At 34.0% G+C, this 16,766-nt stretch overlaps 1 protein-coding gene across 2 annotated transcripts in view; it reads right to left on the bottom strand.

The window, feature by feature from the left end:
- The window catches only part of DPYD (dihydropyrimidine dehydrogenase), an 820,498-nt gene that overhangs the window by 320,198 nt on the left and 483,534 nt on the right, over positions 1-16,766 (bottom strand). For both annotated transcript variants that reach the window (XM_029227639.1, XM_029227640.1), the window contains exon 14: positions 10,404-10,568. In XM_029227639.1, coding sequence (XP_029083472.1) covers positions 10,404-10,568 — 165 coding nt within the window. The remainder of the gene's footprint in view (positions 1-10,403; positions 10,569-16,766) is intronic.

Here is a 16,766-nt window from a genome sequence, read left to right as displayed (position 1 = left end):
TCCTGTACAAGTCTTTGTATGGACATATGTTTTGGTTTTTCTTGGGTAAATAGCCAAAAGTGGATTATCTGGGTCATATGGTAGGTGTATGTTTAACTTTTTAAGAAACTACCAAACTATTTTCAAAAGTGGTTTCACCACTAGCAATGTATGAGAGCTCTTGTAGTTCCATATCCTTGCTAACATTTGATATGATCAGTCTTCCAAATTTTAGACATTCTAAGAGATGTATATCTCACTGTGGCTTTAATTTGGATTTCTATAATGACTAATGATGTTGAGCACCTTTTCTTGTGCTTATTTGTCATTCATGATCTTCTTTGGTGAAGTGTCTCTTTACAAGTTTTGCTCAAAGTGGGAAGGGTTGTTTGCTTTCTTATTACTGGGTTTTGAAAGTCCTTTAAACATTTTCGATATAAGTCTTTTACCAGATACATGATTTGCAAATATTTTTCTTAGTCTGTAGTTTGTATTTTCATTTTCTTAGCAACAGGTTTGAAGACCAAAGTTTTAATTTGGAAGAAATCACATCTATCATCTTTTTCTTTCAAAGACTATACTTTCGGTATGCATCTAAGAAATATTCAGTATTTCTCTAACCTAAGATAACAGAGTCTTTCTCCCTTTTTTTTTAAAGGAGTTTTATAGTTTTAGGTTTGTCATTTGGGTCTATGAATATTTTGAGTTAATTTTTATATGTCATGTCAGACATGAGTCATTTATTTTATTTTTATTTTTTGCATATGGATACCCAATTTTACCAGCATCATGTGTTGAAAAGACTAAATGCTGTCCACTGAATTTCCTTTTACCATCTTTGTCAAAAATCATTTGTTCATATAAATAATTTGTAGGTTGTTTTCTGGACTTGTTATTCTGCTCCATTAATCTATTTGTCTATCTATCTTTACACCAATACCACACTATCCTAATTACTGTAGTTTTAAAATAAGTCTTGAAATCAGAAAGTTTTAGATTTCCAATTTGGTTCTTTTTTAAGTATTTTGGCTACTGTAAGTTCTTTATACTTCCATATGAATTTCAGAATCAACTTGTTAAATTCTGCAAAAAAATCATGCTAATATTTTTATTGTAATTTCATTTTACCTTTAAATCAATGAGGTTACTTGACATCTTAACAATAGTGACTCTTCTGATCAGTGAACATGATATAGCCTCCCATTTACTTAATTCTTTAATTTCTATCATAATATATTGTAGTTTTCAGTGTTCACATCTTTCACATCTTATGTCAAATTTATCCCTATTTCATTTTTTTGCTATACTGATATATTGATAAGATATACTTATTTCAGTTTCCAATTGTTAATTGCTAGTATATAAAAAGTACAAATGATTTTTAAAAGTTGATCTTGTATCTTCAATCTTGCTAAACTCATTTATTATTTAAAGTTGTATTTTGGTAGGCCAAGGCTAGGTTGAGTCGTTAGGCATTTGCCTGGAGTGCAGAATTTAACGGAGTGCAAGAAAAGTTAGTAATAAAGATAAACAGTATTTTAATGCAACTCTTTAAAAAATCAAATCTGAAAACAGTAACTTGTAACCTAGCTGCCTGCTTTTGTAAATAAAGTGGTTTTTATTGGTATATTCAGTCAGATTTTCTACATAAATAATCATGTCATCTGTGAATAAAGGTAGTTTTACTTCTTCCTTTGCAATGTGCATATCTTTTATTTGTCTTCTCTTATTAAACAGTACAGGAACTCTAGCACAATGTACACTAGAAATGGCAAAAGCAAATGTCATTATATTTATTTCCCTTAGGAAGAAAGTATTCAGTCTTTTACCATTAACTAGGATGTTAGCTCTAGGGATTTTTTTAAAATGCATTTTAGAGGGCTAAGAAATTACTCTTATATTCTTAGTTTGCTGAAATTACTTAAAAGTTAGGAAAGGATTTTTGAATTTCTTCAAATGTTTTTTCCTGTTTGTGTTGTTGTTATTATTTAGTTTGCAACTTATGTGAATTATATTATTGTCAAATGTTAAACCTACCAGAATTCCTGGAATAAACCTCATTTGCTCATGAGGTATTATATTCTTTATATATTTTTGGTTAATATTTGTAAATTTGTTTAGAACTTTTGCATCTACGTTAATGAGGAACACTGGTCCATAGTTTTCTTTTCTTGTCCTGCCTTTATCTGGTTGTGATATCAAAGTGTGGCATTACAGATTTAGTTAGTAAGTATTTCCTCTGTTTTTCTTTTCTGAAAAAGTAGGTGTAGAATTGGCATTATTCTTTCTTAAATGGTTGGTAAAACTCACTCATGAAGCCATCTGGGCTTGTAGTTTTCTTCATGGAAATGTTTTAAACCAGTAATTCAATTTCTCTAACGTTATCCATTGCTTCTTGAATACACTTTGAAAATGTGTGTCTTTAAAAGGGATTTGTCCAGTTCACCTAAGTTGATTATCTGCATAAAATTGTTCATAATATTCTGTAATTTTCTGTTTTATATCTGTAAAATCTGCAGCGGTGTTACTTCTCTCATTCCCTGTATTGGTAAGTTATGTTTCTTTTCCCTTTTTTTTCCTGATCAGTCTGGCTAAAGTTTTATCAATTTTATTTGTCTTCTTAAAGAATCAGCTTTACCTTCCTTGACATTTTCAATTATTTTTCTGTTATTTATTTCATCAATTTCCTCCTCTAATCTTCATTATATCCTTTACATTATTTATTTTGGGTTTAATTTTCTCTTTTTCTAGTTTTTAAAGGTGGAAGTTGTAGTTATTCATTTGAGATCTTTCTTCATTTCTGATACATGTATTTGATACCACGGATTTTCCCTCAAGTAATGCTTGTATGGTATACCACAAATTTTAATATTTTGTATTTTAATTTTCATTCTGTTCAAAATAATTTTTAATTTTGCTTGTGATTTCCTCTTTTAACCAAGGGTTATTGAAGTATATTATTTATTTTCTAAATATTTGGAGATTTTCCAAATACATTGCTGTTTTGATTACAAATGTAATTCTGTTGGGGGCAGAGTATATACCTTGAATGATTTAATTTTTTTTAATTGCTGAGACTTCTTCTATGGCTCAGAATATGGCCTATTGTAGTAAGTATTATGCATGTACTTGAAATGACTGTGTATTCTGTTGCCTTTGGATGGCGTGTCCAATAAACGTCAAGTAGATAAGTTGATAGCATTTTTCAAATCCTCAACAGCCTCATTCCATTGTTTTATTAATTACTGACAGGCAGGTATGGAAATCTCCAATTATAATTTTGAGTTTTCCCATTGCTCCTTGCAGCTCTATCAGTTTTTTATTCAGGTTTCTTGAGCTCTGTTATTAAGTCATAAAACATTTAGGATTGTCATCAACTCTGGATGAAGTTTTTTCATCATTATAAGTTGATCGTTTTTTGCCCTTGATAATATTCTTTGCTTTTATAACTACTTTGCTATCAGTATTATGAGATTGTATTTGAATAGAATTACCATTGTATATCTCCTTCCATTGCTTCAATATTCTCCTATTTGTGTCTTCATATTTTAAATTGTTTTTTCTTGTAGGCAGCATACAGTTGAATCTTGCTTTTTTTTAACCAAATATGAAAATCTCTGCCTTTTAATTGAGATGTTTAGACCAATTACATTTAATTTGACTATTGATACGGTTAGGTTTAATTTTACTTTCTTTTGGTGTGAGTACTTTGTTTAATTCTCTATTACACCTTTATTTTTCATGTTTTAGCTGTAACTAAGTCACATTATTTTAGTGGTTGTATAGAGCTTAGAGCATATATCTTTAAGTTATCACGGTCTACCTTCAAGGGATATAAAACTTCATAAGGTTTTAGAAGCTTACAGTAGTATACTTCCATTTCTTCCTCACAACTTTTGCACTATTGTTGCCATATATTTTACCTTCATGTATGCTATAAACTCCCCACACTATCTTATAATATGTTTTTGTTTAAACAACCAATTATCTTCTAAAGTGAATAAATAATTAAAAAAATTATTTACCCATGTAGTTACAAATCTTGGTGCTCTTTACTCCTATGTGTAGATCCATATTTCAACCTGGCATCATTTTCCTTCAACATAAACATTTTCTTTTAACATTTCCTGTAGTGCAGATTCCTAGTGATGAATTCTTTCCATCTTTTTTTGATTGAAAAAGTACTTATTTCACTGTATTCTGAAAGATATGTTACTGAATTTTGAAATCTAGGTTAACAGTTTTTGTTTGCTTGTTTTTTAAATCTTTCAGCACTTTAAAGATGACCTCTAGCTTGCACTGTTTCTGAGGACAAATCAGAGCAGTAACCCTTATGTTAGGTTCCTCTGTATGGAACATGCTTTTTGTCCCTGATTGCTTTGAAGTTTTCCTCTTTATCAATGGTTTAATTAATTTGATTAGGATGTATTACCTTGGTGTAATTTTATTCATGTTTCTTGTGCTTGGAGTTCATTAAGTTTCTTGTTTATTATTTTTATTTGTTTGCTTTTGTTTTGTTTGCATAGTGGGAGGCTTATAGTTTTAAGAAAAATTGGGAAAGTTTGGTCTGTTATTTCTTCAAATTTCAGGAATTCCAGTACATATTAGGCCACTTGAAATTTTCCCCAGCTCACGAATGGTATGTTTACTTTCTTCTCTCTCTCTCTCTCAACCTCTGTGTGTATGTGTGTTTGTGTGTGTGTTTCACTTTGGATAGTTTTTATTGCTGTATCTTCAAATTTACTAATTATTTCTTCTTCAGTGCCAACATGCTGATAATAACTTCCAGTGTGTTTTCCATCCTTTTCGTTGTAGTTTTCATGCTTGGAATTTTGATTTAGGTCTTTTATCTATCTTCCATGGCTTAACTTAGCCTTTTGAATGTATGGAATAACAGTTTTAATGTACTTGACTGTTAATTTTAACATCATACCAGTTTTAACTGATCGATTTTTTTTTATTATTTTGGGGCTATTTTCCTATTTCTTTACATACTAGGTAATTTTTAATTGGATGCCAGACATTGAACTTTATCTTGTTTGGTACTAGATATTCTGTATTCCTATAAATATTCTTGAGCTTTTTTATGAGTTGCAGTTAAATTACTTGGACATATTTTTATCCTTTCAGGTCTGGTCTTTAAGGTTTGTTGGGCATAACCAAATTAGTGCTTGGCCTATGGCTAACTGTGAATCATTTTGGATTTATTTTGATTTTTGTACATTAGACAGATCTTTTTAAAAAGAAATAATAAAGTAATGCCACTAGATAATTGTCCTGGATTTTAGCAAAAAAGTGAGGTTGGGAAATATCTATGTCCTCTGGAATAAACGAACAATATTACAAAATCATTACTTAAGCTGCGGTGTAAAAAAGAGAAGAGCTTCCTGGAGGATATACTAGGCTTCCCTTCAATACCTGATCCAGCAGTTTTCTAATTTACTTAAAATAAATCAGCATGGTAATATGTAGACATTTACAGAAACAGGGACATTATAAGCTCAAATAATTCCAGATGGAGCAAAGAAGGAATGCCCCCAGTTGCAGAGACTCTTACATTTCTGTTGGTGAATACCCTTTTTGGGATACGAGGAGAGAAGAGCTAAGGTGCTGTTTGTGCTTTATAAGCTCTGTGATCAGAAAGCAAAAGTAATGAACTTACACTGATCATTGCTTCCTGACAATACATTTATTGTAGTTCCATTTGTTACAAATTTATCTGAACAGACTGAATGGGTAACACAATCCCCTATTTCTAATTAGCTGGACTTAATTATACATACTTCAAAGAAAAGGAAGGCCACTTCTGCTGAGCCGGACTTTGTGGCACCTGTAAGAAGATTGTGCAGGAGTAATGGGGTGATGCATGTCCACTGAATAAGTAGGGAGCATCCTCCTGCTTGGAGGATACCTAGAGCTGACTCAGTCCCTCGAATTCCCTATTTTCAAATACAGAACTTAAAACGAGGCCAGGTAACAATTCAAGCCAAGGTCCACATTGAGTCACTGGCATTGTTTTCTATAGACACCTACATCCCTGCAAAGCAAAAAGAGCTGAGCTATAAAGTGTTCTTCACTGGAACTAATGACAAGATAATGATTAACTGATGACAGAGCTTTCTTTGTCAAATGAAAAGATTTGTTTTGTTTTGTTTTTCCTTTTGACAGTCTGCAGTTGAGAAAGCTCAATCTAATTGGCCCATCTGAGTGGGTTGACAAGGGAGGATTGTAACATGTATGTTCTTAATTTCTCAGGTTCTTTACGGTCAAATAGAACACCTCTTCATGGTGTAATGGAAAGATTTCCAGTCTCAAAGCATTTACTTACTAACTGTGTCATCTGGACAGTTAATGCAGTGTCTCTAAATGTCAGTTCCCTCATCTGTAAAATGGGGAAAATCTCTGTTTCACAGATACATAAAACCCTCAGCACATATAAACAGCTCCCAGTAAATAGTTCCGGTATAGGAGTTTTATAAATATTTAATGATATATGCCAAAGTTCACGAGTGACATTGATGGTATATATAGTGGAATCAATTGAGGAACTTTATAAAAAATATAAACACGCTCACATACACGTATACATATCTATACACATACATACACACACACAGATCTATATTCACTGTATCCATGCCAGAATTCTAAACTGATTCAACTAGTATACGGCCTAACCATAAATATCATTTTTGAAGCTCTCTAGGAGATTCTAATATGCAACCAGAATTGAGAAACACTGGACACAGGTTCTTAATCTGAGGTCCTTAGAACCCTTGATAGAAAACAGAAAATTCATGAACTTGGATGGAAAAAAAAATTAGGTCTTTATTTTCACTAGTCTCTCACTGAAATTTAGCACTTCCTCCATCATGAAGCAACAAACCAGTGTGCTTTGCACCAACAGAAACCAGAGGAAATCACATAGAGATGTAGAGTTGCTGCAGCTATCTCAGGGTATCAGTTGGAGTCACCATTATATCAAGACAGCAGTAGGTAGTAGATCTGCCATTAGATTGTATTTTTAGTGCCTTACTAAAGAGTAACATATTTTACTACATCATATTTTTTTAAATATTTCAAGAATTTTATTTTAATATAATGGGAATCCTTTATTACCTTATGAATTTTGTCTTATGCATTGAAAAACAGTATTCTAAAAGAGGCTTTTAGGCTTCACCAGGGTGCTTATGGAGGCCATGGCACACACACAAGGTTAAGAACTCTGTATTTAGAGGCTACTGGTCAGGAAAGCATCTTCAGAATGCTGACGGAGAGCAACTTCTTTGGAGTCATTTTGAACATAATGTGTGCAATGCCGATCTCTCAGTAATAAACTGAGAATGGGTTTCAGTAGAAATGAGGTGTCTTATCATAGAAGTATATTTACATACCAATTGTTCTTGCCTTATTAATTTCTCTAACAAAGCCATCATTCCCTTTTCTATCTTCACCAGCTGATTCACTGATGAATCCCTATCTTTTGCCTCTCACTTTAGCTGCCACAAATGATAGAAAATGCCAGTCTTTGCTTGCTAATTCAGTGCATTCAGACAAAATGCAGCATGTATTTCTTGCTAAAAATTTTTTGCAAGCCTAAAGTATACGATGTCTAAGGTTTTTGCAGTGAGAATTAAAGGATTCACTTAAAATTGATTTCTGTAAGCCCTAATTACACAATACATTTCATAATAAGCATTGCAAAATCTCAGGTTAGGAAAGAAAAGAAAAAAACTCTTAGTAATAAATTGTCACTACAATGATCAGTGTGCCAAGTTTAATTCACAGGTAAATAAAAGGAAACCTTGAAAGCCAAGCAGAAATCTGGTATAAGTGTAGGCTTTGGTATAATTCTGTGACAGTTAAGAAACAAGCCCTTACAATATATTTCAGGGGGTCTTAATGTCTTTATGTTCAACATGTTCTTCCAGCTGTCTCCTCTAGTTGATGGTCAACTGGTGCCTACTTTCTCGGGAAAGAAAGATACTGGCTGCTGATGTTAGCTGAACTATATGCCCCCCGCCACACAATTCCTTTTTCAGAAAAGTTAGCCCTTGCTTAGAAGCTGCCATAATAGGTTGAATTATCTGATCCCTGTCATTAAAGGTGGCAGCCACGCGCTCGAGAATGATGTGGGAAAACTCCAGTGAGAGTGATAATTAAACGTGGAAAATGAAGGGTCACCTTCTTTCATTCAGCTCATTGGGTTTGGCATCAGAGTAACTCCAAAACAGTGGGGGACATTCTACTCTCAGCATGGCAATATCTAGGTGCACACATATTATTTCTATGGGTTCAAATGGGAATGCCATTTTAATTGTATTTAAAATGTTATCTTTGATATGGGGAGTAAAAATGTTAGAAATTAATTCTAAGAATACAGAAAAAGAATAATGAATATAATCTAAATGGTGAAAGAATTAGAAACAAGAAAAGCTGCATTGTTTTCTCAGAAGAAAAAGTGTTATAGGAGAAGAAAATTATTTCCAGGGAAATTGAAAAGAACATTTAAATGTGTTCAAGTCTTTCTGCTTGACTGTAGGATCACAAAGCAAGGGTTTTGTCTCAACTTTCTTGTCTACTTACTGTCATTTCTTGGAGGCCATTATTATAACATCTTATTCCTCCTCAAGAGAGGGTAGAAAGTATCAGCTGAGCTTAAGACAAGTTATTGGTAGGTGTTATTTTCCAGAAAAAGGGATTTTTTTCAGATACATTGGCTCATCTAAATACTATTGAAAGAATATTTCATACTGTTCTTATTTTGCATTAATATAAGTAACACTGAGCCTTTAAGGGACTGAAATGATATTGCAATATAAGCAGGTGCACTAGTGAACACTATTACTAGACAGGAGCATGGATGCTAAAATCAAATTTCAAGTTCAAATTCTGGCTTCACCATATAATAGCTGTGAACCTTGGGCATGCATTCTACTTAACTCTGTGTGCCTCAGTTCCTCATCTGTGAAATGGGGAAAATAATACTACCTATCTTATAAAGTTGTTGAAAAATTAAATGAGTGTTAAAATACATAAAGCATTTATAACCATACCTAGCACAGAGTGAATACTATGTAAGTGCTCACACTTATTACCATTTATTATTATTTTATTGCATGTTCAGTACCTAGCATAGTATTACTTAACACTGTAGACTGTTTAAAAATATATTAATAATTATTTCTATAGTTGACCACTTTTTGTCCTTGTCATTCTGAGAAAAGCTTCCCAAAACATGTGGATTCTTTTAAACACAAATAGTCCAACAAAATTGTTACTAGAGTTGATTATATAATGTGCAAACAGATAATTGCAACATCAAGCTCAGGAAGTGAAAAATTCCTGAGCAGAAGCTATAGATTTCAGATGGCCTTTAGAGTTCCCTTCACATCTGAAGGGTTGAATTGAGGACGATAAATTGTATCTTCTGTGATTATATTTTCTTTCAAGATAAGAGAGAATTTTGAAACAATTAGAGCCTTCTAAAACAGAAAAAGAAACTTGATGAGCTAGGTGATAGTGTGATAGCTAAAGTTCCTTCGTAAAATTTCCTGATTTATCAGTTTGTGGGCAAACATCCACAAATTTCATTAGATTTTAAAATATTTATTATTAGAATACTTGAAGTGTTCTCATTTGTCTTTGAAATATTTTCTACAATGCAAACATACATCGCCCCAAACTTCAACCTCAATTCACCACCAGCTCAGTGAGAGAGAGAGAAATGTGTGTGTGTGCATGTGTGTGTATGGTGAAGGGGGCTGCGGGGAGGAGGAGGAGAATGAATGAATGACATTAAAGACAACACTAACCAATTATTGAAGAGAAAATACTATCTGTGGACTAAAAAACTATAGGCAATATATAAAAATCCAGAAAAAATGAAATATCATACATAAGCCTGATATTACTGTAATATTTGTGTATAGTACTTTAGAAGAAAAAAACATTCTATAAAGGATAGTTGACTCATTCAGAATAAAGGTGTTTGGTGAATTATTTCCCACTGAAAAAATCTAAACTATACAAGAAATTCTGCTTCTGCCTCAGCTTTATATTTAAAATGATTTACAGTCTGCAATTTCTTCCTAAGGTCATCACCTTCATAAATACTAGCCACATACAGTGAAAACCAACTCAATACAATGAGTATTTCATTTCTCTTCCTCCTGCTTATGTAGATACTTCTTCCATCTACATGGCACCCATTTATAATAAAGCCTCACATTGTGCAGATTTTTATGAGTTCTTGAGCATTTCTTTCTTTTTTTATCTTTCTATGCATCAGCAAAGCAACTGGCAGATTCTTTAATAAAATATATTATACACATTAATATTTATAAGCCTATGAATTGGATGTTTAAATAAACATTCACCAACTTATGCCAATTCTTTTGTTTTAGACGTTAAATCACACTTACATTGTCTGGAAAGTCAGCTTTTAGTTCAGTGACACTTTGACACCAATATGCAGCTGTTTTTTCACTGATGAGCTCAATATTCAGGAAGGAGCTTTGTCCAGGGCCATACATGGGGCCGGAGGTGGTCCCCCGGATGATTCTGGGTGAAACATTTGTCACTATGTCCTGTTGAAAGAATAAAGATATTGGGTCTCCTTTCTACAAAGGGAAAACTGTTATCTTCATTCTATGCTCATTTCCATATGACAGTATTCTACTAAGTCCTGCCTCACATTTTTAATATATTTTAAATTACAGTTGAACATAAAGTACTTTCAAATGAAAAAGTAAAATAAAATATTTGTTATCTTTATTTAAATTACTTCCTATAATTGTAAGGTTAGCATAGTGGAAAAATATGTAAATTCATTTACACTGGTTTTGGGCATACACACTTTAATTTGTCTGCAATTAAATAATAAATAAAAATGCGAGGGCTTCCCTGGTGGCGCAGTGGTTGAGAGTCCGCCTGCCGATGCAGGGGACACGGGTTCGTGCCCCGGTCCGGGAAGATCCCACATGCCGCGGAGCGGCTAGGCCCGTGAGCCATGGCCGCTGAGCCTGCACGTCCGGAGCCTGTGCTCCGCAACGGGAGAGCCCACAACAGTGAGAGGCCCAGGTACCGCAAAAAAAAAAAAAAATGTGATAAGTAAAATGTAAGAAAATCATTTCAGTCTATTTAATCTAAGCATCTCCAATGAGATTTTAACTCAAATAAGAGTTAATGTTTGTAAAGAAAAATATTTTTTTTCTAAAAAGTAATTTCAATATAAATCAGCTAAGGAGTACATATTAGCATTATTGGCTCATCAAACTTTAACACAGATTCTAACAAACTAACTAGATTGACTTACCTATATGATTCTAACCATAAATTCACATTCAATGAGAACTAATTTTTCCTAAGACTGAAATGAGGGTATCAATAACTTCCTGATAACTATAAACAGTAAACAGTCAAATTAACTTGCTTGTTAAGTGTAATTAACGATCCATACTGCTTCTAAAGCTGTATTAACAAAGAAGAGTAACATTCTTACATTGCTAAAAACTAAAAAGAAACAAAGACCAAAAAATGTTTCTTTAGCCAGCTTCCAATTAAAATTAATTTTGAGTAAAGGTCATTTAGTTAAGGAGCTATCAGAATTATTCCTTTAAGTACCCCTCCTCACCATCTTGTCACTTTTAGTGAGATAACATGAACCCCCATTAGTATATAGCAATTAAGGTCAATTTACATATTTTAATTAAGAACCACCCCATATAAAACAATTAGCGTAATAGGCATACTAACTGGATTTCATAACATTTGGACGTTTTTCCAACTAGATAGACAGGAAACCTTAATTAGCATTAATTAGTGCTGATCTGCATATGTTTGATAAGGCATACCCTTGCCACAAAAGATTATTTATTCCTGAATCTGCCAAATGCTACAGTTGCAGAGGATAAAAGGACTTTTCTTCACATTGCATGTTAATTTCTGGCAATTTACATTCACTTTTACATACGAATTAGTATATTATAAAATAAATGTTATAAATGTTACAATAAGCCACCTTAAATATGTACATTTTTACTTATAGGAATCCTGCCAGTTAATGCTTTACTAATTAAGCCATTCTAATTTTATTGTAATCGTAGGAATACCACCAGCCTTACTTTGATTTGCTATTGTGAAACCATGTTACACGATCTTAATGGGTAAAATGACAAGTAGAGTCACCCCAGGAAGCTCAAGCCTAGTGGGTCCAATTTCTATCTTGGCAAATGCTTAAATGTGTGCTCTGCGTACCTGCTGGTGGCTTCTGTGCAGCTCAGCCAGGTAGGTACTCTCATGCTGTCCCGGTCTGAGAAAACAATTCTAGAAATGTTTCATTCAAATTAGGCTGATTTTCTCCTAGGTTTCAATTTTCAAGAGCCATACATTTAAGCCTTGAGTTCCTCCTTTCCTCTGCTATCCCCTCTACTCTAAATTTTCTTCACCTACATAAGTCCAGTCTAGGTCACAGTCTGTGCTCTGCACAGGAGAATTGGACCAAGGAGGTGAAGAGAGTCCATATTCAGTTTACCAAGTCATGCGCCCTGGCAATGGGTAGTTCCACAAATGAAAGGGCACCTGTTTTAAATGACCATTTTGTAATTTATTGACCTGTGCTGAGGAGGAAGAAAACTTTCCCCCACTCTTCTAGGTTCTTCAGGCTGGTCTAAGAACTAAATTGACATGAGATAAACAGGAGAAATGGAATTTAACTTCATATGTACAGGAATCCTACATACATGAGAGGGTCAGAGTCCCCACATACATGAGAGGTTCAGAGACAGAAAGGTTAAATGAAGTATAAATGCCATCCTGAGCTAAGGAAAGAGATAGGGATCTGGGGCTTCCAAGAACAGAAGGGTCATTATAGGACAATAAGAAGATGTTTGGTAACTAGATGTTTGCCCTGTTGAATAGATGGAGACACTTAGGTAAATAACTCTTTTCTGGGAAAAATCCCAAATTTAAATTCTTCTAGGTACTTAAAGGAGGGGCAGTAGTTTCTCTTGAACCTGCAGGATCTTGACTGCCTTTATCTCAAAGTAACCTTCATGCCAAAGTGACACATTTTGGGGATGCTAATTCTGAACCCCTACATTGGAAGTGGCACTTCCTGCTTATTCAACAAAACTGACTCGTGTGTTAGACTCCCTGCTCCTGCCCATTCTTCAGGTCTTAGCTTAGACTTCAGTCTATTTAGGAATCTTTTCTGATCTCTCCAGCACCATCAAGTCTTAAGCTGCTCTGACTCACACCATCATAACAATAACAATGGTACCAAGAGTACTATTCCCGGGGCTTCCCTGGTGGCGCAGTGGTTGAGAGTCCGCCTGCAGATGCAGGGGACCATGGGTTCGTGCCCCGGTCCGGGAAGATCCCACATGCCGCGGAGCAGCTGGCCTCGTGAGCCATGGCCATTGAGCCTGCGCGTCCGGAGCCCGTGCTCCGCAACGGGAGAGGCCACAACAGTGAGAGGCCCGAGTACCGCAAAAAAAAAAAAGAGTACCATTCCCCATTTGGTACTCTTTACACTCTGTATCGTTGATTGTCTATATTCTTGTCAGTACTTTTCAGTAGAGTGTAAACTTTTGAAGAGGAGGAACTATATCTTGTTTACTATTACATGTCCATCTTCTAGCCTGGCCTTTAGTAAGTGCTCATATAATGTATTTTTCTTTCTTTTTTTTTTAATTGAAGTACAGTTGATTTACAATGTTGTGTTAGTTTTGGGTGTAGAGCTAAGTGATTCAGATATATACATATACATATATATACACATATATACATATATATGTATATATACTTTTCCAGATTCTTTTCCATCATAGGTTATTGCAAGATACTGAATATACTTCCCTGGGCTATACAGTAGGTCCTTGTTGTTTCAAATAATGTTTTATGAAGGAACCTAAACTAGAACCCTAGGCACTAGAATAGGTCTTGTCCTGAGGCAGGAACTATAAGGTATTTGTTGCTGGCCTCATTCTGTTGCTGAACAAACAAATGAGTTTGGGCTTATAGTCAAATTTTAGGAACTCGTTCTTTGCTTAAATCCTTTCCTACTAGACCATTCACTTGCTTCCCCTGATCCCTCAGGGACCCCTTCTTTGAATACAGTCCCCCACCCCACACTATGGCTAGATCCCGATACCAGCATGCAGTGATGCAGATTGCCCATTACTCCACTTCTCCCCATCCTAGCCTACTGCAGATCTTTGATGACAGAAAGCATATTTGAACTTGATCACCCTGTAGCTTCTAAGACCTTTCTGACTGTTGACCCTAAGTTGCTGGATTTATCTGATCTCTAGGATCCAAATAGAATAGCCCCATTCAGATATAAACCAACTCTTATGCTTTTCCAGTTCAAGTGGATAAGAATTCCTAACCTGGTCAATGGCCACCTAGAGGACTTCTTGGGTTAGGAGATTTCTTAGGCTAAAGTCCTGATAAGATGATTTCTTCCTATCAGGACCTTAACCAACTATAGTTGCCTCTTATATCTGTGCCCTAGGCTGTGCCCATATCTTCATAGAATGTGTAGATATCTTTTTAATATCATAAAACAAAAAAGATGAGTGGAAGAATCACAGCTATACTGAATAAGGAAAATCTCAATAGTCCAGGAATTTTAAGCCATATGCTATTTTACAGTATTCCTCCTAATAACAATTTGGCCAAGAACTCACAACAGCCAAAAGGGTCAATAAGATGACAACATTTAATTGGAGGACAGTCAAGTCAATGCTTCTTTCTTCAAATGTCCTCCCTCAGTGATACCTTAAAACCTCAAATTCTTCCACTAGAGATTTTCTGTACTGTGAGTTGAATTTATTGTTAATGTTGGGGTTGTTTTATTTCCTCTTCTATAATCCAATGTTAAACTGTAAATATACTGTGGGAGGATTATCAATGATTTCTTTAACCAAGATCCAACAGGAAGTACAAGGCAAATCAAAGGGAAGTTTTATCTGTTGTATGACAGGGATTGTTTACTCATTTATGTTGATTTATGACAGGTAGTGCATCTCTATACAGGTCAGTTTTCTCTCTCCTTAACTCAAGCAAAGAAAAAGACCCTTAATAATGGCCCAGATTACAGCCACCTATTGTGTATAACTTGTCAACTATCCATGAGTCAATTGTTACCATCACAGCAATTAAAAAATTCAGCATATTCCAAATTCAACTAAAGTGCCAAAATTCCAATATGGTCATCCAGTGATAAATCAATAATATAAATTTTATTCTAGGTTTTGTTTCCCAAATCCAGTCATATTTACCACTACTTTGTCAAAAACATTCTCCACTGACTTGAGACTTAGACTTTTTAAATTAAGTGAAAGATGGATGAAAACTTAGATATAACAAATTATCCTTGGTTATCTGATTAAAGTTAGAGCTTCAATAATTGGGCAATAACTTACTAAAGCATTTGACCTGGGAATACTAGAATCTGAGTATGATTTTACAAGATAGATATTTTGCTTTAATATTTAACAGCTAAATCATATTAGCATTGCTTTAGGGAGTTAATATAACAAAATAAACATATTCAAGAATAGTTAGAACAGATAAGAGTTTATTCTCTATAACAAAGAAGATGAATCACCATAGTTCTAGTGTTCAGTACATTAGCAATATTCAGACATTTAAAAAAATTGATGTTTATTTATAAGAAATCATTAGGTGATATCACTGCTTCATGTGATTCTGTAATTACCATTATAAAATGGAGTGCTAGTGACCTCTTAACATTTGAAGTGATGATAGTGATTTTTCAGCACTAGTAAAGAGACTGAAATGGTAAATAGGCTGATTATATTTGTTTAAGTTCATTTACTTGACCTCTCTTATCCTAAAAAAAAACCCATGCTGTTTCCATGGTTACTGCTGGAGTAAGATAGTCACAATGGGCTCAATGAATAGGAAAAGGAAACTTTGCAGAGATGACTTGGTAAGAAACTAGGAAAAGAATTGGGGTCTAAAAATGGTAGCTGAAAATGAAAAATAAAATTTGCACAGTGAACCACAGCTACTATACTACAACAGATGAATTTTAAAAATATGTTGTTGAGTGAAAAGAGCAAGATGTAAAAAAATAAAGAATATGATACCTAAAACATATTTCTGTGATGAAATTAAAAATAAGTAAGAGAATAATTTAAAACAATTACTTTTGTTACTTTTTGGAGTAGATAGATGCTGGGGGAGAAACTGGAGATGAGGGGCAACAAAGGCTTTCTAAAAGTATTAGTGATATGCAGTTTCAAAGAAGCTTTATTCCTGAACTGTAGAAACACATGGTAGAATGAGAAATCTGTTTAATGAGCTTTGTGCTAGCATAGTGAATACTATTATAAGCTATCGCTAAAGCTTTGTTGGTTTACCTGAAAACCTGTAACTTAAATCTTAGGGATATTTGTTCTTTTTTAATTTCCAAGATTCTGCTGTGAATTGGTTGTTTTTTATCCAAAATTCTTTTAATTATTTGGTTTTAATAACTAGAATTTCAAAAATGTAATGCACTGCAGGAAAGATCGTCCTCTAAAATATATCATCTTCTATATAAGTGGGATTTAAGTATTCATTATTCCATAAAAGAGTAGACTCACTTTACAGATAAATCTAACAACAAATATCCTGTTACATAATATGATTCCATCATTATAAATCTGGCATACTGTTACCCTGGTAATAGCAAAAAGTAAAATAAAATTCAACAGTGGCCCAGTTTCTAGTGCAACTCCACTGTTATGAAAGAACCCTCTAACACTTTATTT

Source organism: Monodon monoceros, unplaced genomic scaffold, assembly GCF_005190385.1.
Source record: "Monodon monoceros isolate NGI ecotype Baffin Bay Population unplaced genomic scaffold, NGI_Narwhal_1 Super_Scaffold_18, whole genome shotgun sequence".
Lineage (NCBI taxonomy): Eukaryota > Metazoa > Chordata > Mammalia > Artiodactyla > Monodontidae > Monodon > Monodon monoceros.
Note: the sequence above shows the minus strand (reverse complement) of the source record. Positions and strands in the feature narration are given on the sequence as shown.